Source organism: Artibeus jamaicensis, unplaced genomic scaffold (genome assembly GCF_021234435.1).
Source record: "Artibeus jamaicensis isolate MK-2021 breed Jamaican fruit bat unplaced genomic scaffold, CSHL_Jam_final contig_384, whole genome shotgun sequence".
Taxonomy (NCBI): domain Eukaryota; kingdom Metazoa; phylum Chordata; class Mammalia; order Chiroptera; family Phyllostomidae; genus Artibeus; species Artibeus jamaicensis.
This window is the reverse complement of record NW_026521810.1, coordinates 1230744-1256334: the sequence shown is the minus strand read 5'-3', so window position 1 is coordinate 1256334 and position 25591 is coordinate 1230744. Positions and strand designations below refer to the sequence as shown.

At 38.2% G+C, this 25591-nt stretch overlaps 1 protein-coding gene and 1 pseudogene across 42 annotated transcripts in view; one reads left to right on the top strand and one right to left on the bottom strand.

Annotated features, from left to right (window-relative positions):
- MAP4K4 (mitogen-activated protein kinase kinase kinase kinase 4) overlaps positions 1-25591 on the bottom strand; it is a 201764-nt gene that overhangs the window by 34493 nt on the left and 141680 nt on the right. For 22 of the 42 annotated variants that reach the window (XM_053664572.1, XM_053664585.1, XM_053664573.1 and 19 more), the window contains exons 10-15: positions 25223-25398; positions 22279-22351; positions 20604-20814; positions 4526-4687; positions 1572-1658; positions 788-1000 (exon numbers count right to left, since the gene is read on the bottom strand). In XM_053664572.1, the coding sequence (XP_053520547.1) occupies positions 788-1000; positions 1572-1658; positions 4526-4687; positions 20604-20814; positions 22279-22351; positions 25223-25398 (922 nt within the window). The remainder of the gene's footprint in view (positions 1-787; positions 1001-1571; positions 1659-4525; positions 4688-20603; positions 20815-22278; positions 22352-25222; positions 25399-25591) is intronic. The other 20 variants (XM_053664578.1, XM_053664579.1, XM_053664593.1 and 17 more) reach the window with 3 other exon arrangements.
- Positions 4122-4245, top strand: LOC119051895 (uncharacterized; annotated as a pseudogene).

Genomic DNA, 25591 nt, shown 5'->3' with positions numbered 1-25591 from the left:
GCCAGGATTTGATTCAGGATAAAGAAATACTTATGAGAATAAAAGCTAAAAGAGGCAGCCTTTAAATTCTTATCCTGGCAAGAATTCTAGGGTTGTACATGCGCATAATAAACTAAAAAAAATTAAATGTGTCACAACCAAGTAAACCAACAGATTTAAAGAATGTTATCAGGAATCTAAAACACATTTCATTCCAGCAAAAAAGGGCATTCCAGAACACTTATGCCCAGAATCTCTCTGTGAGGGCCAGAAACGGTAGAAGGGTGCCACCTACAGGCTAGAGTTCAACGTACCCTAGAAGCTGACCAAGTTAGCTCCCTGGCTTCCCAGGATCCCGGAACAGTGACTGCTTTGCCACATCCTTACTGGGAGGTTCTCCCAAACATGCCAATTTGGTAACAAATCAGGATCACTGAAAAGTCAGTAAATTGGGCTATAGACACATTTCACCCTCATTGCAAGCTTGGAAAATTAGTTAACCAGGCCACCATTCCCCTCATTTACATTTTAAAGAATAATTCTGCCATACAATATTCCCCCCTTTTATTTAGTTTAGTGCTCAATTTACCTGAGAACTGTTAATAAAGGCATTCTGGTCCTTCATGAATAAAACACTTCACTAGATAAGAGAGTCCCATCACTTCTCAGAACTTCCCTTAATTTCTCAGCTAGTGGGTGGATCACCAGCTGAAGTCTATGCCCCCTTCTAACATTATTATTACCCTGATCTTAAGAGGCACGGAATCAACACAGGATCAGTGTCTACGCAACAGAGGAAAGCAGATACCTCTTGGGCTCTGTCAGCAGGCTCATAGTGGGGCTTGAGCTCTGGAGCATGGTAGCTTGGCTTGCTCCTTTCTTGCTGTGGTGGCAGCTGCTGCTGTGGGTGTGGCCTCCGGTGGTCATGCTGTAGAGACAGGAGATATGCTTGTTCTTGTTGCAACTGTCTCTGGAGCCTCTCTGCCTGTCGGTGCTCCTCCATCTCCCGCCATCGGCACTCCTTGGAGAGGGAGAGAACACTAAATCTATGGGAAATGGAAAGCTTGCCTCTTCTCTGATTCATTCTCAACTTTATTTTTAAAAGATCATGCTATTTTCCCCATGTTTTGTTAACAAAGCAAAATGGGTGGGATTTTAAGTAGCATATTACCTGTGGAAAAATCTGACAGCTTGTTGCTAACAATAATATCACTGGACAGAGTAAGAGAAAATTCAATTAAAAGTCAGTAGCAGTAGTTTCAAGAGGTATTTAAACTAGGTAAAAATCCTATGGCAAGTGCTTTGAACCTTCAGCCCTTAGCATTCTTGTTTGTTCACTGAATGCAGACTTCTTTTCAAGACCTGTCTATCTACCAAACAAGAACAGTTATTAGTGGGAAATAAGTAAATAAATAAAAACCACCTGGAAATGTGCCCTAAGCATTAGGACCACAGAGGACTACTCCACTTGAGCCTGTCAGCCCACAGCACTAACCACAATGGTCTGGTGATGAACACAGCTCTGCCCAGCTCAGGGGAGGGATGGACACATGAGCCCTGGCACTATAGAACAAGACAGATACGGGCGTTACCAGTAACATGGCCTGCTCCTGGAGCAGCTGCTGCTGAAGGAGTTCCAAGTGCCGCTGCTCCTCTTCTAGCTGTCGCCTGATATACTCCTGTCACACAGAAATTACCCAGCAATCAATTTATCCAAAAGGAAAGCATCAGAACCATCTGAAGGGAGCACCAAGAACCATCTGCCCCACTGTCTTTACTAAGTGGTAATTCACTTAGTAATGCATCTCTAACAAAATCTATTGCTAAGGATTTCCCCAAGAACTTCAACTGACCACTAATATCTGAAGAGTCTAATAAATAATGCCATGCCCTCCAATGGTATACACAAAGGTATCTGGAAAGTCTTCTTTTAGAACACGGCTGTTATACACAAATGCTAGGTTTTAAAGGACTGTGATGTTTCCCTTAAGATGGCAGACTGCAGAAATCAGAAGTTTAATTTTAGGAAAGCAAAGGGTTCTCAATAATAAATGTCTGCTATTACTCATTATTTATAACAATCACAGGTCGTCAATTTTTAAAATCCCATACCAAATTTGTTTTATATTAAAATACAATAAACACGATTTGTGTTTTCTCTGATGGTACAGAAGGTACCTAGAATGACTACATTCTAGAAACCACGGTCTGGGAACACGAGACTCAAGTAACTTTTTACAAATGAAAAGGCCCAGGTCCTTCACGATGAGGGGGTGTGTGGGTGTGGATGCATGTGTGTGTCTGGGAGAGAGAAAGGAAAGGGTGGAGGTGAATGGTTTTCAATGAGAAAAAAAAGATAAACAATGAAAACAGGTAAACACATCCAAAATATGCATATAAAGACGAAAAATCCAAACTTAAAGCTACATATGTGTTTTAATGAACTTGGAAATCAAGAGACCTTAGCCTATGACCTCTGGCCACTCTCAACCTCCCATTTCCTCAGTTTTCTCATCTGAGAAACTAGTACCAAGAATATTCTCTCCCAACTCTCACTATTTTTTTGTGAGACTCAAATATGAGATAGACATAAAGTAACTTCAAAAAGAACAAATATTTTACAGACAAAAGAAGCTTCCTTCCTCCTCAACAGGGAAGAAAGCTAAGTACTGTAGAAGAAAAGTAGGCTAAGGGGTCAAGGAGGGCAAATTTTATTCAGAAAGTCAGATTATTTCTTTATAGGGCTATAGCTAACAATGCACTGATGCCAAGCTACACCCTTTAAGGTAAAAATAACCACACATTTGGGCTGAACACAAATTTTAGTGAAACAATTATTCTAATTGAGAGAATGATGGATAACACAAATTGAGAATATAAATTTCCTTAGGTTTTACCTTACAAAGCAAATTCAGCTCCCCCCTGGGGGAAAAAAAGCCAGTCCAGGGGAAGCATATCCATAAGACCAGTGGCAAATGCACCAATTCCAATCTGGGCTACATTTAAGCCCAACCCTACATGATACATGCTATGCCAAGGACTGCCCAAGCATGGAATATGACCTTCCCCAGCACTGGCTGAGAAAGGAATCTGACTCCCAACTCATTTCTGCTTTGAACTCACCAGAATTAAACCATAAATTAAAGGATAAAATAGTACACTCATGTGTTTTCTACCTTTAAAAATACAGGGAAAACTGAAAAATCTACATCTATCTAAATCACAAATGTCCTAACCTACAGTCAATGAATACACAGAATACAATTACACATGTACACAAACAAGCATCTTATGCAGAAATGTTTCCCACAACACTGTTAACATGGGAATAATTACTTTGCAACAAAATAAGAGTAGAATAAAACTGATTTTTGATGCTATTTTTAAAGAGGAGGTGAAGAATACTTGCTATACACAAAAGCTAATGACTGCCATTAGAACAGCAAAGACTAAGAATTACTTACATACCATCCTGTCACAATCAAATTGTGAGAATCAAATTGTGATTTCATGTTTAAAACATATAGTATATGTTTTGTCTTCTTTGCAGTCCCCAAGTGTAAATCAGAATGTGAAACAAAACCACCTAAAACACACCAGTTACCTGGTCCATGATGTCACTAAGGTAACAAATAAAGGGTATCACTTAATCCTAGGAGATATCAGTAATCCAGCAGGTATACATCCATCTCAGAAAACCTGAGGTATATCATTGGTGTCAAGAACCAAACTTGGAAGTCAATACCATTGTACTGAAGTACTTTAAGTATGAATCTCAAGTGTTATTTAAATTTGTCCCCATTCACATCTTTTTTTCTTTATTCAAACCTCATAACAAAGAATGATTCATTCAAAGACATGAAAGGCAAGGATGGGATGCACAATAACAACACAGAAAACAGACAGCTCAGTCCATTTCTGTTTGCACAGGTGGTTCAGGAAACAAAGAGATTTCTAAAGACAACTATATCTGGCATTAATAAAATGCCATAAAATTACCAAAATCTGATCTTTCTTCGGTTAAACAAAAAAAATACTGTTGGTTACATTTGTTACATATATATGTATATACTGAATTATATGCAAATATATATTAAATATCCAGTGGCTACTTCAAATACTGCTCATAAAAATTTTCTTCCAGCTTTGAGCAGTGGCAGTATCGTAGCCAATGAGGTTTACCTGAGGTGCGATTATTGCTAATTGAAAAATTTTCTTCCAGTTGGTTTTTAAATTCACTTTAAAAAGGTTAATTATCTCCAGATATATTAGGTTTGAAGCATTTTAGCTGAACAAGAGAAGGAATATTAAGAAATCTTTGAACCATCATACTATTTGTAGACTACTTTTCTGGTTTCAAAGTTTCTAAAGTGTAATAACTTATATACATATATTTAAAAACAAAAGACTCAATTTACTGGTGCACTTCCAATTGTATCCTGAATATGTGTATGCACATGTGTGTATACTGTTGCCCCAAATACCCCAACTCTACAAAGCAAGAACCTGAACAAACTCACTGTTGGAACATTCTTTGTGAACTAACCTGCTCTCTTTCAACTCTCCTCTTCTCTTCTTCTGCCCGTCTCCTATCATCCTCCTCTTTACGCCTTCTCTCCAGTTCCTCCAGACGTTTTTTCTCTTCTTGTTCTCTTCTTCGCTGCTCACGTTCCTGCTGCCTTCTAGCTTCACGCTCTCTCCTTTGTTGCTACGTAAGGAAAGATGTAATCAGCAGGGACTTTCTGGCTATGGCTTTCAGGACAGTTTGCTGACCAGTTACAGCAAATTAGGGGGCATTAATGGACCCTGTCTCTACTGGCCGATTACCCCACATTGCCACTTGACCTGTATGTACCAGCTTCCTCATAAATACTGGTTAAAGGTGCTAAGTTTCTGTGAATCCTTATAGGGTTTGGTTTCATTTTTATATCAATTATTTCCCATTTTTCACTGTACCCCAGAAATTAGGTGACAGGGAATTCTTAATCCTTGAGTATCACTAACAAGTTACCCAAGGCCCTAAGTCAGGAGAAAAACCCAAAAGAAAATGAAAGAAAGGAAAATAGAAATAGGGCAGGTAAAGGAGAGAAATATTTTAGAAGGAGGGCAGGGAAAGGCACACATCAGGAAAAAAGAAACTCATGTCAACCAGAATAAGAAATGTCATCATTACCACTATGAATATATTATTAAATAACTGCTTTTGAGCACACGCTTACTACGCATCTCACACTGTGGTAAGTATTCAATACCTGATATTCTTTATTCCATGTACTTTACCTAATATAATTCTCATAACAAACCTAGGAAATAGGTATTTCATTCTACAGATGAGAAAATAGGTTCAGAAAAGCTAAGGGACTTGCCCAATGTCAGAGGCTAGTAAGGTCCCAGCTGGAAGGGTCACTCTGTCTCTAAAGCCTATCCTGTTAACCAGACATTCCATCACCAGGTGCAAAAGGCATGACTGACTCACCACACTGGCTCTCACAACCTTTCCTACTCTAGGCTGTTCAAACTACCCCACAGTATAAAGCAACGTGACATACTGGGCACTTATATGACTACCTGTCTCATCCGGGCCCAGACAACTGTGAATAAAATCCTTCCTCAGTGCAAAGTATAAAATTAATAAGATCTTCCTGTGAATATGAAAAAATGCTAGCCTCCAGACAGGCACCGTCCATCAGAACTCTCTGGGATGATGAAAATATTCTATTTCAACACTATTCAACATAGTGGCCACTAACCACATGTTGTTACTAAGCACCTGAAATGTGACTAGTATGATTGAAAAAGTGGGTTTCTAATTTTATTTCATTAAAGTTAATTTAAATAATCATGTAGTCGGTGGCTACTATATCAGCCATTACATTTCTCAAGACACAAGAAACCAATTATTATTAATATGAACTTTAATGTGACACTGAGATTAAATTTTTAAAAAAACAAGAAACTTTGGGGTAAAGCATTGAAATATTAGACACAAATATTTTAAATGGGTATACAAAATAAAGTGTTTATTGTTGTCTAAGTTTTCCTTCTGGGTCTATACCTGATCCTGGACTATTATTCAATCTGAAGGTATACACCCTCAAAAAGGATTTCCTGACAAATGTATAGCATCTTACTTGTGTGATAACTGAATACAAAAGATTACTTGGCGTCTGTTCTCTCTCAGTTGAGTAATACATCAGCATTATTCTCAGTGAAGCTTGGAGTGACCTTTTAGCCCTACCTCTTCCCTCATTTCATACATTCCATGTTTTGTGGTTTCCCCTAGCCCCTACTGTCTGCTCTTAGGATTCAATGCACACAACTCACCTGTCTCCCCTGGGTGGGGGTAACATCATGAGAAGAACCATGTTTCTGTCCTGGTGTTTCTAACACCAATAATACCCTCATACAATGGACTTGCTGCCTGCTGCTTGCTAGCTTAAAGCCTTTATGCTTTTTTTAAATCTTAGAAAAAGAGAAACATGAGCCGCTGGAGTATGTTCAAAACCCCATCTAGGAAGGTAACTGTGAGCAACTGTCCATGTGACATAGGACTCAAAAGCTGAACTTTTTACACTGAGGCCATTTGTCCTGTGTCATTTGCATTAGACCAAAAGGGGGCATGGCCTTAGCCCTGCATACTGCCTCATGCCCCTTAGGGGGAGAGGCTTTTCTTTCCTAAAACTAGCTACCAAAACACAAAACAAACAAAAACACTTCCCCACCCCAGGGCTCTACGAAAAACATAACAGAAACTTGAGGCCAGAAATCTGAGTCACCTCCAAGCACTGGTCCTAGAGCTTTTCTTCTTCAAAGCAAATTAAGCAAAGACCTTTAATTTTATACCTGTTGCTTTTTCTATACTGGAGCGGAAAAAAAAAACTCTACCAGTACATCACTTAACAATAAATATAGAGTAGCTGAGAACACAACCATTTTTCTAACACTGGCAATAAAATCCATTATAATTTCCCAATTGAGAAGCATGGGTTTGTTTGCTTTAAATAAAAATTATTTAATCTTTTCAGATATTCCTGGCTAGCCAAATTTTTCAAAGAAAAACATCTTTCGGACTTTTTTTTTTTTTAGTAAAAATACATTAAAGATAACACAAAAAGCCTTCCAATAACCTGAAGCTGAAATGCAAAGAAGAATGTCTCTCAATCAGTTTTAAAACTCACACCATGAGTTTTTTTAAAAAATGTATTTTATTGATTATGCTATTACAGTTGTCCCATTTCCCCCCCTCATTCCCCTACACCCTGCACACCCTCTCCCACCCACATTCCCCCCTTTAGTTCATGTCCATGTGTCATAAGTTCTTTAGCTTCTACATTTCCCATACTATTCTTGCCCTCCCCCTATTTTCTACCTATTGTCTATGCTACTTATTCTCTGTACCTTTTCCCCCTCTCTCCTCCTCCCACTCCCCTGTTGATAACCCTCCACGTGATCTCCAATTGTATGGTTCTGTTGCTGTTCTACTTGCTTGCTTAGTTCACTTTTGCTTTTGTTTTAGGTGTGGTTGTTAATAACTGAGTTTGCTATCCTTTCGCTGTTCATGTTTTTTATTTTCTTTTTCTTAGATAAGTCCCTTTAACATTTCATATAATAAGGGCTTGGTGATGATGAACTCCTTTAACTTGACCTTATCTAGGAAGCACTTTATCTGCCCTTCCATTCTAAATGAAAGCTTTGCTGGATAAAGCAATCTTGGATGTAGGTCCTTTGCCTTTCAAGACTTGGAATACTTCTTTCTAACCCCTTCTTGCCTGTAAGGTTTCTTTTGAGAAATCAGCTGATTGTCTTATGGGCACTCCTTTGTAGGTAACTGTCTCCTTTTCTCTTGCTGCTTTTATGATTCTCTCCTTATGTTTCATCTTATATAAACTGATTATGAAGTGCCGTGGCGTGTGCTTCCTTGGTTTCAAATTCCTTGGGACTCTCTGAGCTTCCTGGATTTCCTGGAAGTCTCTCTCTTTTGCCAGATTGGGGAAGTTCCCCTTCATGATTTTTTCAAATAAGTTTTCAGTTTCTTGCTCTTCCTCTTCTCCTTCTGGCACCCCTATGAATCAGATGTTGGAATGTTTAAAGTTGTCCTGCAGGTTCCTAAGTCTCATTTTTTTGAATTCTTGTTTCTTCATTCTGTTCTGGTTGTTTATTTCTTCCTTCTGGTCCAAACCATTGATTTGAGTCCCAGTGTCTGTCCTATCACTGTTGGTTCCCTGTATATTTCTCTTCATTTAGTTCGTCATAGCCTTCACTTTTTCCTCTATTTTGCGACCATACTCAACCATTTCCATAAGCATCATGATTACCAGTATATGGAATTGTGCAACTGATAGGTTGGCTACCTCTACATCACTTAATTGTATTTTTACTGGAGCTTTGATCTGTTCTTCATTAAGGACATTTTTTTTCCTTCAGAGCACCTGTTCCTTTGCCCATTTTTTAATTGGATTACTTGCCTTCCTAGAGTGGAGTCCTGTAAGTTCTTTACATATTTTAGAGATCAAACCCTTGTCCAAGGTACCATTGGCAAATATAATTTCCCATATGGTTGGTTCTCTTTTCATTTTGCTAATGTTTTCTTTATCCATGAAGCTTTTTGTTTTGATGAAGTCCCATTTGCTTATTCTTTCCTTTATGTCCCTTGCTCTAGGAGACATATCAGTGAAGATACTGCTATGTGGAATATCTAAAATTTTCTTGCCTATGTTCTTCTCTAGGACTTTTATTGTGTCACAACTTGATATTTAAGTCAGTTATCCACCATGAATTTATTTTTGTGTATGGTGTACCTTGGCGGTCGGATTTCGCTTCACTGCATGTGGTTGTCCAGTTCTCCCAAGACCATTTGTTGAAGAGGCTATTTTTATTCCATTTTATGCTTCTTTCCCCTTCATTGAATATTAATTGACCATAGAGTCTTGGGTTTATCTCTCAGCTCTTTATTCTGTTCTACTATTCATGTGTCTTTTCTTATGCCACTACCAGGCTGTTTTGATTACAGTGGCCTTGTAATATAGTTTGATGTCAGATATGATGATCCCTCTGACTTTGTTCTTCTTTCTCAAAATTTCTACAGGTATTTGCGGTCATTTATAGTTCTATATAAATTTCTGAAATGTTTGTCTGTATTTGTGAAATATGTCACTGGTACTTTAATAGGCATGTATTGAATCCACAAATTGCTTAAGGCAGAATAGACATTTTGGTAATATATTACAATTCTTACAATCCATGAACATGGTATATGCTTCCATTTGTCTATGTCTTCCTTCATTTCTTTCTTCAATGTTATGTAGTTTTCTGAGTACAGGTCTTTTACCTCCTTGGTTAGGTTTCTTCCCAGATACTTTATTTTTCTTGTTGCTATAGCAAATGGGATTTTTTCCCCTGACTTCTGTTTCTGATATTTCATTGTAGGTGTACAAAAATGCCTCTGATTTCTGAATATTGACTTTGTATCCCGTTATTTTGACAAAATTATTTATTTAGGTCAAGTAGTTTTTTTGGTGGAGTCAAGGGTTTTCTATGTACACTATCATGTCATCTGCAAACAATGACACTTTTGCTTCCTCCTTTTGATTTGGATGCCTTTTATTTCTTGTCCTTGTCTGATCACCATGGCTATAATTTCCAATGCTATGTTGAATAGCAGTGGTGAAAGCATACACCCTTGTCTTGTTCCTGATCTTAGTGGGCAAGCATTTAGTTTTTGTCCATTGAGTATGATGTTGGCTGTAGGTTTCTCATATATACCCTTTATCATGTTGAGGAATGCTCCCTCTACACCTTACCTTACTGAGTGTTTTTATCATAAATGGGTGCTGTAATATTATGAAATATTTTTTCTATACCTATTGATATGATGTAATTTTTGTCTTTCCTTTTATGTGATGTATTACATTTACTGATTTGTGAATATTGTATCATCCTTGCATCCCTGAGATGATTCCCATTTGATAATGGTGTATGATCTTTTTAATATATTGTTGGATGAGATTTGCCACTAGGTTCTTGAGGATTTGAGTCTATGTTCATCAACAAGCCTGTAGCTTTCTTTCTTTGTTATGTCTTTGTCTGGTTTTTTGATTAGGATGATAGTGGTCTCATGTAAAGATTTTGAGAGTCTTCCCTCTTCTTGGATTTTTTTGTAATAGTGTGAGAAGGTTAGGGGTTAGCTTTTCCTTAAAAGTTTTGTAAAATTCTCCTGTGAAACTGTCTGGTCCAGGGATTTGTGTGTTGGCAGTTTTTATGATTATTACTTCAATTTCACTAGCTGTTATCAATCTGATTATGCTTTCTATTTCTTCTTCACTCAGTTGTAGAAGATGATATTTTTCTAGAAATTTGTTCATTTCACCTAGGTTTTAAAATTTCTTGACATATTGCTCTTCGAAGTAATTTCTTATAACCCTTCTTATTTCTGTAGCATCAGTTGTAATCTCTCCTCTTTCATTTCTGAATTTCTGTGTTTCATTTCTCCCCTTTCATTTCTGTGTTTATTTGGGTCCTCTCTCTTTTTTTCTTGATGAGTCGTTAAAGGTCTGTTGATTTTATTTATCTTTTCAAAGAACCAGTTCCTAGATTTATCAATCATTTCAAACATTCCTTTAGTCTCTATGTCATTCAGTTTTGCTATGATCTGGATTATTTCCTTTCTTCTAATCCCTCTGGGCTTTGTTGGTTGTTCCTCCAGTTCGTATAAATATATGATTAGGTTGTTCATTTGAGTATTTCTATTTTTTTCAGGTAGGTCTGTATTGCTATGAACTTCTCCCTTAGGACTGCCCTGCTGCGTCCCATAGGTTTTGGACTGTTGTGTGTTCATTTTCATTTGTTTATGGAAACCTTTTGATTTTCTCCTTGACCTCATTATTAACCCATTCATTGTTTAACAGCATGCTATTCAGTCTCCATGAGCTTAAATACTTTTGAGTTTTTTTCCTTGAGATTGGTTTTTATAGTCAAGTCATTCTGGTCCTAGAAAATATTTGATATGATTTCAAATTTCTTGAATTTGTTGAGGCTAATGTTGTATCCTATCGTGTAGTCTATCTTTGAAACTGTTCCGAGTGCATTAAAAAGAATGTGTATTTTACTTCTTTGGGATGTCAGGCTCTATGTACCTAACAGTTAAGTCCTATTGATCTATGTCATCATTCAATGCTGCAGTATCCTTGTTGATATTTTGTTTGAAGGAGCTATCCATTTTTGACAGTGGGGTGTTAAAACTGCCTACTATAATTGCGTTCCTGTCCGTATCTTTCATTAAGTCCTCCAAGAATTTCCTTATATATTTCGGTGCTCCTATGTTGGGTGCATGTATGTTTACAATATTTATGTGTTCTTGATGGACTCTGCCCCTGAGTATTATTAAGTGTTCTTCTGTCTGTTTTTTTGACCTTTATTTTGAAGTCTATTTTGTCTGATATAAGTGCTACTACCTTGGCTTTGTTTTCCTGTCCATTTGTTTGGAATAATTTTTTTCCAACCCTTTGTTTTCAACGTGTAGGTCTTTTGTTCAGAGGTGGTTCTCTTGTAGGTAGCATATGTTTGGCCCATGTTTTCTTATCCATTTAGTTACCTATGTCTTCTAATTGGACAATTAAATCCATTTACATTTAAGGTTATTTTTGATAGGTACCTGCTCATTCTTCCCTTGTACCTGTGTCCCCCCCTCTCTCACTCTTCTTCTTCATCTTCTTAAAGCAGTCCATTTAGCATATCTTCTAGTGCTGGTTTGGTGGAGGTATATTCTTCTAGCCTTCTTTTGTCTGGGAAACTCCTTATTTCACCTTCCATGGTAACTGAGAGCCTTGCAGGTTAGAGTAGTCCTGATTGCAGTCCTTCGCTTTTCATTACTTGGAATATTTCTTGCCTTTCCCTTCTGGCTTGTAGTGTTTCTTTGAGAAATCAGCTGCTAGCCTTATTGGGCCTCCTTCGTATGGTAGTTACTGTTTCTTCCCTTGCTACCTTTAAGATTCTCTTTGTCTTTGAATTTTACCATTTTAATTTTGTGTCTTGAAGTGGGCCTCTTTGGGTTCATTTTGATTGTGGACCTTTGAGCTTCTTGGACTTACATGACTTTTTCTCTCACCTAATTAGGGAAGTTTTCCATCATTACTTCTTTGAATAGGTTTTTCTATCCCTTGCTCCTCTTCTTGTCTTTCTGGTACCCCTATCATAGGGATATTATTACATTTCCTGTTGTCCCCCAGGGCCCTTAACCCTTCTTCTTTCTTTTTAAGACTTATTTTCCTTTTATTGCTCTCTCCGGGAGTTTTTTTTTTTTTTTACCTTGTCTTCTAGCTTGCTGATTGAATCCTCTACTTCATCTAGTCTGCTTTTGATTCCTTCTACTCTATTCTTCAATTCTGAAATTGTATTCATTTCTGTTTGGTACTTGATAGTTTCTGTGTCCTTTTTCATGCTGAAATAGTTTGCACTAAGTTTCTTGTAGCTTCCCTGTAGCTTTTGGTAATTCTCACTGGGCTCATTTAATTTTCTTATAATCACTGTTTTGAACAGAATATCTGACAATTTATTTGCCTTTTTGTCATTTAGCACTTTATAAGGGGATTCCTCCTTTCATTTCGATTGGGGGTTGCTTCTCTGTCTTCCTATTTTTTGAGAAACTCTTCTTGTTTGCTTCTGTTTCATAAATTGATCTTTTTTTTACTCCCTGTCTTTGTAGTGTGAACTTCTACGGTAGGAGACCTGTGTGATTCAGAGGTGCAGTCTACTTAATCTTTTGAACTTGATGCTCTTGGGATTGGCTTTATGCTGTTTATGTTGGTTCTCTGGATGTAATTGGGTTTTCATTGTTGTTGGGTCATTCTTTCATGGGTCCTTCCCTCCAACTAGTTGACTGATGGGTTGTGCCACCCACCCTGTCTTGTATGCTATTGGGCAGGTGCACTGTTTTTTTCTTTCTAGATCGCCTCTGGTGATGTCAGATAGTGGCCCTGTCTGACCTTAGGCAGTTTGAAATTTCCAGGGATCTATCGTCTGTGTCTGTCTCCTTCAGTTCTTAATCAAGTCACTCTGCACTCAGCAGTCAGACTTAAGCACCATAGGTGGGGCAGAGTCCTTCCTGGGCTAGGGGCCATTGTTTCCCCTTAGGCTGCTGCTGCTGCTGCTCAGAGGGGAGTGATCTGCCTGAGTAAGATGGCTGCTGATGTATGGTGGATGATTTATCATCAGGATCCTGGCTGCTAGTGTCTCAGCTCTCTTCCCAAAGTTTTCATCCCCATTATCTCCTCAGGAGTCTCTAGTCCACTCTGCCTCCACCCCTTTGCTGGAGCCCAGGGTAAGTGGCTACAAATGAAAATTTGTGCATTGGCTCTTTAAACAGTTCTTTGCGTCTCCAGCTGTCCCCCTCTGGCAGAAAGCAACCCTGCTGCTTTTCACTCCTGGATGTTATCTGTGCACTTTTGGGGGGTCTCTGGTGCTCTATGATGGGGGTCCCAGCTTAGCATTTAGACCCCACCCTTCTCAGGAGCATCTAACTGGCTGCTTAAGTTATCACTCTGGCACTGCCATCAGTGGGTGCCCAGCCAGCCCTCTCATGTCTCCCATGCACTCCCTACCAGATTGTGCTAAAGCTGATTCTTCTGTCTGTCTGAGGTTATAAGGCTTCTCTCTCACTATTGTCCAATTGTTTGTCCTGGGTAATTTCTCTATAACTTAGTTGTAATTCCAGATTGGTCCCAGGAGGAGGTTAGTGTGACGTCCATTTACTTCTCCACCAACTTTCTGAAAATTTGATGGCAGGCTCATGTTAAAGGCTTTTCTCAGTGTCCACACACAAAAGACAGTACAAAATAATGAATGCTATAGATAGCACTTGCTAACAATTAAGCTTTAGAGTAAGGTGACTGTGAAGCAGCAGCACAATCATTTCACTGGAGCCTTATATCCCCCTGCCTGGGTTGAAGTGAGGGTGTAGGAAAAGATGTGTTTGTAATAAGCATTATTGCCAACACTATGGGAGATTGTTTGAGGAAAGGGAGCATGTTTGCAGCCACACACTTACTGCTCTTATTTTTTGCATCTCTCTCCATATGGTCAGCTGTGCCAGATTCTTCCATTTTCTAAGCCTCTGTGTCACTTTTCCTAAGTGTATATATCTGCTCCTGCTGAGTGGGGAGCACAGCAGCCTGGCTGCATGGGGTAGAGGTGTATAATTGCCCCATAAATGTATGCTGTGGGCCCCACTTGTCACCTCCCATTTTTACTCTTCCTGGATTTACAGTATTAGTATTCTAGTTTTTCTCTTCCTTGTCCCAATGCAATTCAGTTTCCTTTCTTGTTCTTACCATCATTGTTTTTATACCATTTTTTTTCCACAGTCATTTCACTGGGATTTCCCAAAGTCAGTAGCTTCAAGTTGTTTTCATTCAACTGTTGTCCAAAACCAATAATTAAATTATATAATTATTTGATTAAATAATTAGAAGTTATCCTAATAAATGCACATCATAAAATAAAAGTAAGCATCTTACAAACAAGGACAGGCTATGTTGATGATATCAACTGTTAAATAAAAGCCTCTGAAAGGAAACTTAGTTTCCTGTGAAAATACCATACTCTTGAAGAGAGAAATAGACAAGAAAGACAATAAGCTCCCTGGAGCAAGATGAACATGTTTCACTCATCCTTTCCACCTTGTAGTAAATATCACAATAAATGCTTTTTTGAATTATAAATCTAACCTTCACACCCAGCACCTAACATCCAAAATGAAAGCTGTGATTTTGTCTTCAACATGTATCACTGGAGTAAAGTCTCTACGTCATACAACCTCAACCAAATCATAAAGCCCTCTTTTCAAGATCACCTACATTTGCATAGTGCTCCGCAGTTTACATAACATACCCTTTATGCCCAGGAATATTCTATAGGGTCCTCTAAAGTACTTTAAGGTAGCTCTGGAACTCAAATCTGAGATCTCAAGACCAAAGGTCCATTTAAGAATGATCATAAATTTAAGAACAACCCTTTTCTTTTCAGAGATACATCTAGGACTATAAATGACTGGTTCATCCATTTAAGAAATAGTTACTAAGTACCATCAGTCCACAAAGATGAATCATACATAGCTTCTTCTCCAGCAAGTCTTGTAAGTAAGATAAATAACACACTTTTTAAAAACCCACAAGGCAATACAGAAAGTGGTAAATTTTCCAGGATGAGCCCACTAAGCAAGTCCTGTTTGGGATACCAGTGACTAAGGTGAAGAATAATGTAGTCTCTGACTCCTCCTCTATATGATACTCTAGTATCTGAAACTGTAAACAGGACCAAGGGCAAGAATTTAAACTACCAACCATAAAAACTGCTATAGTGAGAACAGGTCTTCAACTGCAGGATCTGGGGATATAATGAAAAGTTTAAACAGGCCTTAGTAAATATATCTTAATAGATGACTACAGTAAAAGCAAGAAAATGGCCAAAAATGAAATATCAACTAAGTAACATCCTTCCATACTGGATTAACCTTATTCCTGTGATTTCATAAAACAAAACCTAGGAGAATCTAATGAACATGTCTTTTTGGGTTTACCATGCTGAGAATGATAAAGATGACATAAACATAATCCTATGAAGCATTTGCAAACTGGTGTCATTATCTCCTTAAGTCATTATTTCTTTGGAAACAAAATCAGACAAATTGAGAAACTGCACGATGCTGTGATTTCCAAATCTCTCAAATTTATAAAAAGATCTCCTTATTACTTTCCAAGCATGCCTGAGTAAATATGTACTTTTCCAACTATACTTTAACAATCTTCTATACTTTAACAATCAACTATACTTTAACAATCAAAGTTCCCTTTCCAGTTTGGTATTTAAAGGCAATGTTTTTGCCTCACAAAGTTCTAAAAACTTTTCTAAATATGTCTACTGATAATAGAGAAACTATCTGCTTCTCCCCAAAGGATCCCTTCTCCATTTTTAGGCAACAAATAATGTTTACTGAATTAAACTAACTCTTACAAAATGTAACTCTAAATATAAACAAATACTAGACTTGGACACCAAAAGAACATTTATGAACTTACAGGGAGTTCTGAATGACAAAAGCACTACCCTCTACACAATACCAAAGCTGCTGACTTGGCAGAAGATTAGGCCTGGGCTAGAGGGGTCCCTGCATGCCCACCACAGCGATTACTGCAGAGAGCACAGCTGGAAATGGGCTAACATGTGCTCTTGATGTGAGATACGAGTGACTGGCCAAGCAAATGCCTTCTTGTAGACAAAGAGAGGTAAAGAAATGGTTCCTTTTTCTTTAAAATGCATGGAAACACTGCCAGGGTGAAAGAGTTTACTGTACCTCCGAAGATCTCATATCCAAAAAATATACAACAAACACATGTCACAGTTTGTTAATTATTTCCTTAGAAACTCCTGCTTCCCTAATGTTATAATTTAGCTTTAGTACTATACTCATTTCACACAATTTTTTTCTCTTGCTTCCATTTGTTTTTAATTTCTTCAATTTCCACCCATCTCTCTAAAATTTTTGCCACTTTGGAATTGGTAGATAAGAGAGAAATGAAATGTCCTCTGGATAGAAGAAAAAGCAAAGAAACTGCTAGGGTTCACACTAACATTTACCCCTTACTGGTGGAAAGCAAATTCCCCCAAATCACAAACGGGCAATGGCAACTCTAGGGGAAAAAAAAACTTTGAAAGGAAAAAATCATAGAGATAGAAAGTTATTCTTTGTAAATGCAGAAAAATACTGAGATAGGCAAGTCCTGAATGTCCCACCAGCAGCTTTTGTTCTAGAAAAGAAAGGGAGCCCTGGCCAGGCGGCTTAGCTGATTCAAGGTTTGTCCCAAATACCAAATGGTTATACAGATTCAGTTCCTGGTTGGGGCACATACAGGAGGCAACCAATCGATGTTTCTCTCCCTCTGTCTCTCTCCCCCTCCCCACTCCTTCCCCTTCTCCTGTCAAAAAACAATCAATAAACAGAGCCTCAGGTGAGGATTAAAAAAGAAAAGAAAAAGAAAGAACAGAAAGGGAGAAACAGTAGCAGAATAAAACAGGTGGCCTGCTTGGTGAGATTCTTGATTGGATTTAGCAGCAAAAATCAAGTCTATAGAGCATATGCCAGGGTCATCTCCATAAAAGGGTAAGATGAGGAAAATATAAGGAATTGGGACCCCCTATTTTTGGGATTATTTTTAAAGAAAAGGATAAGTTGTAATCTCAAAAAGAAAGCTTGATATTGACTCCTACCTATACTAAAAAGATCATTTATACACAGTTAAAAATAAATAAAAGGAATGTAGTGTTGTTGTGATGGCATCGTACAGCCTTTCTAAAAGTAGCACACCAAACCTCAAACAAATGTATCTTGCTTTTACCAATAATTTGACAGTTTCCATGAGGTCAAAATGAAAAAGTATAGACTAGGAGACAGGAAACTAAAAATATGTAACAGGTTCAAAACCATATCCAAAGCATGGAATGGATAAAAAGAGATGTGATACATATATACCATGGAATACTACTCAGCCATAAGAAAAGATGAAATAGTGCCATTTTCGACAACATAGATAGAACTTGAGAATGTTATGCTAAGCTAAATAGAAAAAGCTAAAAACCATATAATTTCACTCATATGTGGGATATAAAACTGAAACAGAAACAGACACAAAGCATGGTGGTTACCAGAGAAAAGGGGGTGGGGTGGGGGTAGAAAAGGGTAAAGGGGACAAAATATATAGTGATGACTTTAGGTGGTGAGCACACAGTGCAATACACAGATCATGTATCATAGAAATGTGCACCTGAAACCTATATGACCCTATGAAATAATGTCATCCCAATAAATTTAATAAATAATAAATAAAAATAAAAAGCACTTTAATAGATAATAAAAGTACACTAATTAAGGTAGTAATGTTGACTTAGAGTATTGATTGAGTTTTCTCAAAGATAACATCTTGTTTAATATTTTTATTAAACTTAGACAAAGAATGAAAAAATACGCTAATGAAGTAAGTGAATGTCGTGGGAATAGGGAAGAAAAGTTAACAGGTACCAAATCAAGAATTATTTTAAAAAACAGCATAATACAATTAAATATTCTTCATTTTTGCTCAAAAAAGAAAATAGGTGAGAATAGGAGGAAAAGCTAGCTTGTGAACCATTTTTACTAGAGACAAAATTCTTTATGATCCAAACATGAAAGGTAATATTAAAACTGGTGATGGGAGATGTTCATCACATAGGGTTCTGAATGTGGATTCATATTCACAGAGAAGCAGTGAGCATACTCAGAAGAGACAGACTGGGGGCACACACAGAACAGGGAAAGGAAAAGGGTATATGAAACTACCAGTATAAATTTGGCTGCATGAACTCAGCATTCTCTGCTTTTCCTCCCTGAACCACCCAAAAGCAACACAGAAAATGGAAAGCATAAACAAAAACTTCACTCAAAAATATCCAAAAGGACTTCCATGATCTGTAGTTTACACAGGAGCCAAGGAGGAGGAAGTTCAAAAAACAAAGGGGAGAGATGCCAGCAGCAGCAAATGCCAACAGAGCACTGAAGGAAAATGGGAGTATATACTTACAGATAGATTTCTTAAAGATGTCCTACCCCCAGTAGGCCTCATTTTGTGGCAGTTTCAAAGAAATGACATCTGTATTGTGCTTCCTCACAACTTCAACTTTTGGACCCTTTTTTTTTTTTTTTACCACTAACAGGTAGAAAGGTATCCCCTTTTAGGTTTAATTGTTATTTGTCTTATGAGTGAGGCTGACCATCTTTACCTATTTTGCTAATAACAAAAGAAATCCTTATTCCCCAAACAGTTCTTATTGAACTTTTAATGCCAATAAAGGGCCACAAACCATTTGTGGCTCAAATATTCCCAAATTATCCTCTGGGACCTAGAGTACAGACAATGCTTAATTACCCAGGCTAATAAAAAGGAGCTAGATTATCAAGAATCCAAACCGGTGGATTACATTTATGCAAACATTACATTTCACAACCCAGATCCCTCATTCCTGATAGAGATGCAGAAGGTGACTCTGAATTTGAACTTTTACTGAGAAGCTGACATTAAAGGGCTAAATGATACAAATGGTAAGTGCAAAATTTTCATTTCGCACAAGCAATTCTTAGCCTCTATTTAGCTAATAAAACATCACTGCTTTAAAACTTCAACTCCTCTCTTTGAGCCACTGCAATCCTTGCTCCCTACCGTGTTTACAGGCTCCCCGATGGATACTCATCTCACCACTACTGGGTCTGAAAGCAGTTCCCATGGCCTGTGGTATAAATGAGCCAAGCTGCCTTGCTGCCTTGGCACTTCAAGTTATAAATCACCAAACTAATCTGTTTCATGTGATGAATGAAACTACAGCCCAGGATTAGAAAGGACAGTAAAAAACTTCATGTTCTAGATAAACGACTAGTATAGAGCCTCAAAACTGAAGCATTCCCATAAGTCCAAATGGTCAACATGCAACTTGAATAAACCACTCCATTATCCTCACAGAGCACTGAGAACAGTTTTAAAAGTAGTCCACAGACTCTGGGTGAAGATTCCGAGTCTCCTTGTTAAACAAGCCCTGGCTTTCTAGAGTAGAAATGATCAAGTGTGTGGAATTCAGGTTATAAACACAGCAAACAAAATAAAGACTTCCCTCACAAAATGTACTCAAATAACTTGAGTAACAGCATGTGTTGTTATCATATTTATAGAATAAAGCCCTGTACTAATACTATATCTATATATGTTTGCTTTTTTTTTGTGGTGCAAGATGAAATAATTAGGTATGTAAATTAAATGGAAATAGAAACTATTATCAATGAGAGATTTAGAGCTGTGAAATGTATATAATAAAAGCAATTAGAAAAAGAAAATAAAAAACCTCTTTTGAGCCCTAACTGAAACACAGGGAAATAATGTTTCTGTGAATTAAAAATGAAAAAGCTGTAGGTCACCACATCACCAGTGTTAACAGTATTAATGACTTAAATGAGCAGGCAGTACAAAATGTATTTCCCCAAAGCAGGACATAACTAAGGCTACATTAACAACTAAAGTACAGAAATGCATTTGTATTATACCAGGTATAATTCTTTTCTTCATCTCTTATTCTTAAATATACCTGAAGTTAAGGTATTTATAAAAATACCTAAAGTTAAGGCATCTGTAGAGAAATGTTTTTCACGTGAAAAACTCTGAGGTTTCAGAACTTGAACCAAACGGCCAAGGATGGAAAGCAATGGGGTCAAGCCTGAGCTAGGCAATTTAAACAATAATGAAAACAACCTCCAGAACTAGTGTGATACTATCTTTGCGACCCTGTCACTCTTTGCCTCTATCACAGAAATGATGCCGAGTAACTGTGGGGCAGGTCCCTGAAGTCTATACGAGCAAGAAAACCTTTCCTACAACCTGAAGCAATGTGAAGGCCTGCCCCTCGGAGGCGCAGGCTTTCCTTGAGAAGCTACTGAATAGCTTTGCCAGGGGGAGGTAGTGCTTCCAGAGGTTACAGAGAGATGCCTGTGAATGTCTGGTTACCAATGGGACCAAAAGAAGAGAAAACCAACTTGGACATTTATTTTCTATCTCTACCTCTTCTAGTCGCCGCCTCTGCTCTTTCTGCTGCTCAATCCGTTTCTGTCTCTCTGCCAGCAGCTGCCTTTTATATTCCTCCTGCTCCCGGAGCTGCTGCTCCTGCAGGAGCTGTTGTCTCCGAAGAGCCTCAGTGCGTTCCTTATTCTCCTGCTGCAGTCTCAGGAAATCCCGCCGCAGAGTGGACTCACCAGGCACGTTGACAATGGAACTGTAGGAGGAAGCAGGGCTTTCAAGAGTGCAGACAACTTTCACAGCCTCACAGTCACTATCTAAATGACTTACTCACACCCTGAGACTCAGCTAAGTAAGTCCATGGCAATTACTGCATGTACAAGATAATACATTTTATTACTTTTTATCCATTTCATAAATATCTGAAAACTCTGGCCTGGACGTTTGCTTGACAAGACATCTCTAGTTAGGATTCTCACATAACTCAAACTCTAAATTTAAAAGTTGAAATCACCATCTTTCATATTCAGTCCCTCTCTGACGACCTTATTTCCCATCAATAAGAGCAACATCATGTTCTGGGTCTGCCAGGAAAGAAATATCAGAGTAACCTTCAGTACTTACCTTACCCTTCATTTTCTTCATCTTGGTACACCAAGTCATATTACATATTCTCTTCCATTTTCCCTATTTTCAGGGTCAGCAGCTAGTGAGTCCCCAGAATTATCCACTGATTAAACAGCATCATTCCTAGATGGTCCCCCCTCCACTTCTAAAACACCCAGAGTAACATGGCAAATAAATCTCCTTACATGACCTCCTTCATTAGATCATGCTCCTATCCAAAAATAATTACATTGGTCATGAAATCAGTTCAAATTACTCTAAAAATTTTACTTTCAAATGAATTCAAATCTTCTCTGTAAAAAGAAAAAGATATTATGGATTTTTTTCAATAAATTCTCTTATCTCTTGCTATCGATAGCTTCATCCTTGCTGACATCCTCTGCACTGGGTCCCCTCAGATCTTACACTCCTCCAACCCCTGTGTTCAGTTAGTCAGTTATGTTTGAGGACAGCAAGAACCAGGCAAGATCAATATTAAATTTTAAAATCCTCTGTTTCCTGATTAATTAGTTACAGTGAGGTTCATACTACCAACCCTTCACCCTTCTGCTTCGCTGTACATTAGGAAGCCAGAGATAACAAAAACATGGCCTATAAAATAGGTCAGGAGAGAATATACCCTAATAAAGGGAATGAAATGCTGGTCTCACCACCCTTGTGTGAAGAGCAAAACAAACAAATAAAAATATTTTGGGAAAAACTGTAGTGTTTTCAGTGGTGTAGCCCTACTGGCCCATGAGTGGACAACTGTGTGTGGAGGGTAGTTTCATGCACCATGAGACCTTTACCATTCACAAGCCAGACTACTGAATGCCAACAGCAAGCTCCCCTCCCCTGAACCAAACACAGCCCACACATTTCCAAGTGACTGGGGGGAAGGAAAGCAATGCAATCTTGGTAAAGAACCACTGGGTAAGGGGATCCAGGGTGAGAAAATATTTACAGGAGGCTTTCAACAAATAGAGAAGAACAGAAGATATTAAGGCACTTTCAAAGTAATTTAAGATTCATTACACAACACAGAAATGAATCTTTTGAAATCCTGGCATTACTCTTCATAGTGCAGGAAGCTGAACAGTGGTTTTAGCATTACCTTGGCTCTCCTTCCTGTTCAGGCACTTCCTCCTCCTCTTCCTCACTGCCACTGTACTCATATTCAGTTTCATCTATTAAAAAAAAATCAACAGGACAGTTCACATCATGGCATACACATACAGACAAGCATCTTCAAGAGGGTCAAGGCAGACAATATACTCTTTGTGAAAATAACAATGTGCATGGAGAACTTGGGGGGAAAAACAGCAAGACACAACTTTCCCACAGTAAGTGGTGGCAAGACCCTGACCTATCCTTGCTCACTTGCCAGTCAAGAGCAGATTCTGCTGCATCTGCTCAGGGGATACACTGCTGAGGGGAAGCAGGGCTGTCACAGGGGCTCCAGAGCCCTCTACATAGTAGAAAATGGGCCCCAAAGTGCTGGCAAGTTCAGAAATTCTAAATCCACTTTGATGCCAAAATTCATAAGAAAGAGATTTAACTGCCCAAACTAAGGCAACTAAAAGATTTATATTTACAATAGTATTTGAGGATCTACCTAACGTGCAGCAGAGAGAAAGTCTGCTGGGCTGATAAAAAGTAAAACATGAAGAAGATACTTATAGCAGGAAAAAAACCCCAAAAACCAAAATCAATTCCACAAAATTATAAAGGTGAAATCATGGAGAAACTGATGAAACAATACCACAAAAGGAGACAAAAGTGGCTCTCCTTAGACCAGACTAAGCAAAAGTTTCAATATGAGTAACTTATTTTCACTTCAACAGGTTTTGTGACATTTTTCTAAAAGTAATACTCTGTTTTATTGGACACTCAGCTTAATATCAGTACCTGGCTTTCAGAGAGCCGTTTTACTCCATGGAGCAATCAAAACTACAAAGGTTAAAAAGATTTATAAAACAAAATCTCTTCTCAAACAAGAAGTACATTTCTAACTTATTCCAGGGACCTAAGTTTAAAAGCAGTTCTTGGTAAGAAACATGATCTACTACATATAACTATTAGATATGTTACATACACACACACAACTTCTCATCAGTCTATTTCTCCTATGCTAGACAGTCAAAAATATCTAATTTTAAAGAACATAAAAACAGGTTAGCCCTGGCTGGTGTAGCTCAGTGGATTGAGCACAGGCTGTGAACCAAAGTATCACCAGTTCAATTCCCAGTCAGGGCACATGCCTGGGTTGCAGGCCAGGTTTCCAGGGGGGGCCATGTGAGAGGCAACCACACATTGATATTTATTTCCCTCTCATTCTCCCTTTCTTCCCCTCACTCTAAAAATAAATAAATAAAAATAAAATCTTTAATAATTAATTAATTAATTAATTAATTTAAAAAAAAAAAAAACAGGCTAGCTTCCAAGGGAAAGTCTACCTAAATAATCTTTGGAGTCCTTCCAATAGGTTCCCTGTTGTGTTTAAATTTTTGTATAATAAACGACTAATTATGGACAAGAAGTGAAGAATATTTGGAAGATGAATTAATGCAAAGAGAAAAAAAGGCCACTGTGACTTAAAGATAAGAAGTGAAGGTAAGGTACCACTGTCCTATCTGCAGAATGTGGATGAAAAATACACAAGATACTACAATTAAATAATAATTAGTGCCTGGAACAGCAAATGTTCCATGACTGTTGGCTATTATTAAGAAATTAATGGGAGCCCTGGCCCATGTGACTCCATTGGACCGTCAGCCCGTGAACCTAAAGGTCATGGGTTCAATTCCCAATCAGCGCACATGCCTTAATTGTGGTTAGGGTGGAGTGCATATGAAAGGCAACTTATCAGTGGTTTTCTCTCTCTTTTCCCCTGCCCCTTGTCCCCTTTCTCTAAAATAAAAAACCAAGTCCTCAGGTAAGGATAAAGAGAAAGTAACGGGAAAACGATCCAATATGCATATAACCCTTTCCAAAAAAAAAAGGGTTATTTTGTTGCAAACTTATTTTTCTTTGTTCCAAATGGTAGCTTAATTATAAGAGGTTAATAACTTTTATGACTGAGTATATCAGTAGGCAAAAAAGTCATTGTGAACATCAAATGATGACTTAACTCTGAATACCCAAGTTGTGTAAAACTGAAATGGACATGTAAACAGGTCAGTAAAAGCCTCTGCAGGTGACTGTAACAAACTCTTTCATTGTGTTGAATTTGGCCCTTTTTAGTTTCTTCTTTAGCCTTGAAATTTGAGTGTCAAAACAAATTCATTAACAAGATGCCTGTTATTCTAATGTTGTTCCCTAATGTTACTCTAAGAATTTGCAAAACAGAAAGGTCAAAGGTGAACTAGAGACCTCAGAGAAGGAGCTTCGGTGAAGCAGGTGATGAAGCTTGATGAGTACCTTGCTGGACTGAGGGAAACAGAGGGCACGCCAGGCAGGTGGACACAGAACGTGGAAAGATATCAAACAGTGATATTGAGAACAGAAAGAAACCTCAATTGGCAAGCATAAGGGCATCTTCATGTTATGCAGTAAATGAAGAAAAGTAGTTAGGTCATCCATGTGGCCCAGGCCTAAGCACAGCACTGGCAGAAAAGGAAAGCAGTAAGGAACCCAGGAGTTCTGCAACACGCAAGTAAAAGGCGAACAGTGTTAACAATGTTCACAGCCAATGTTCCATAAACCCTGAGTGATGAATGCAGGTCATAATGGCCACAATAAAGTAAAAAGTGCAGCAACAGAGATGTGCTCCTAAGAGGGAACAACAAAAACAACCCTCTATGCTGACCAACCGCGGGGCCTGAATGGCGTCTGCTTGGCAAAACATAGCGCAGTTCTCTGGATACTGCCTAGAGCCTGGCGGACTCCAGGCCCGCTGCTGATCTGCAAAGCAAAGACAAATTCCTCAAGCACTGGGTGAATGAACACAACTCATGGTCGGGACAGAAGCAATCTATTCTGGTTGGCAAAAAAAGTTTTTTAACGTATACATATATACATATGCATTTTTAAGCTGAAATTATAAATAGGTTTAATACCTTTCTCTCCCCTCTTCTTTCTGGTCCGATCTATATGGTCCTTTAGCTGGATTCTAACTTGCCTTTCGTTTGGCTGATCCCTTATAAAAGGGTGTTTCAAAAGCTGCTCTGTGGAGGGCCGCTGCATGTAATTCTTCACCAGGCACCCTTCTATAAAACTAAAAAATTTCTTTGACCTATAGGAGAAAGTAAAAAGGATCATCAAATTTCTATCCCCAAAGCAAAGCTTCAAAATATCAGTAACTTATAAGACTGAATCAAAGAAGAGCCTCAGGATCATTGTGAATATACTGCAAATGCACACGGATGATTCAGGGGACATAAATAGGAAGGAGCTCAGGACACTGGGGACCAGGGGTATGACTTATA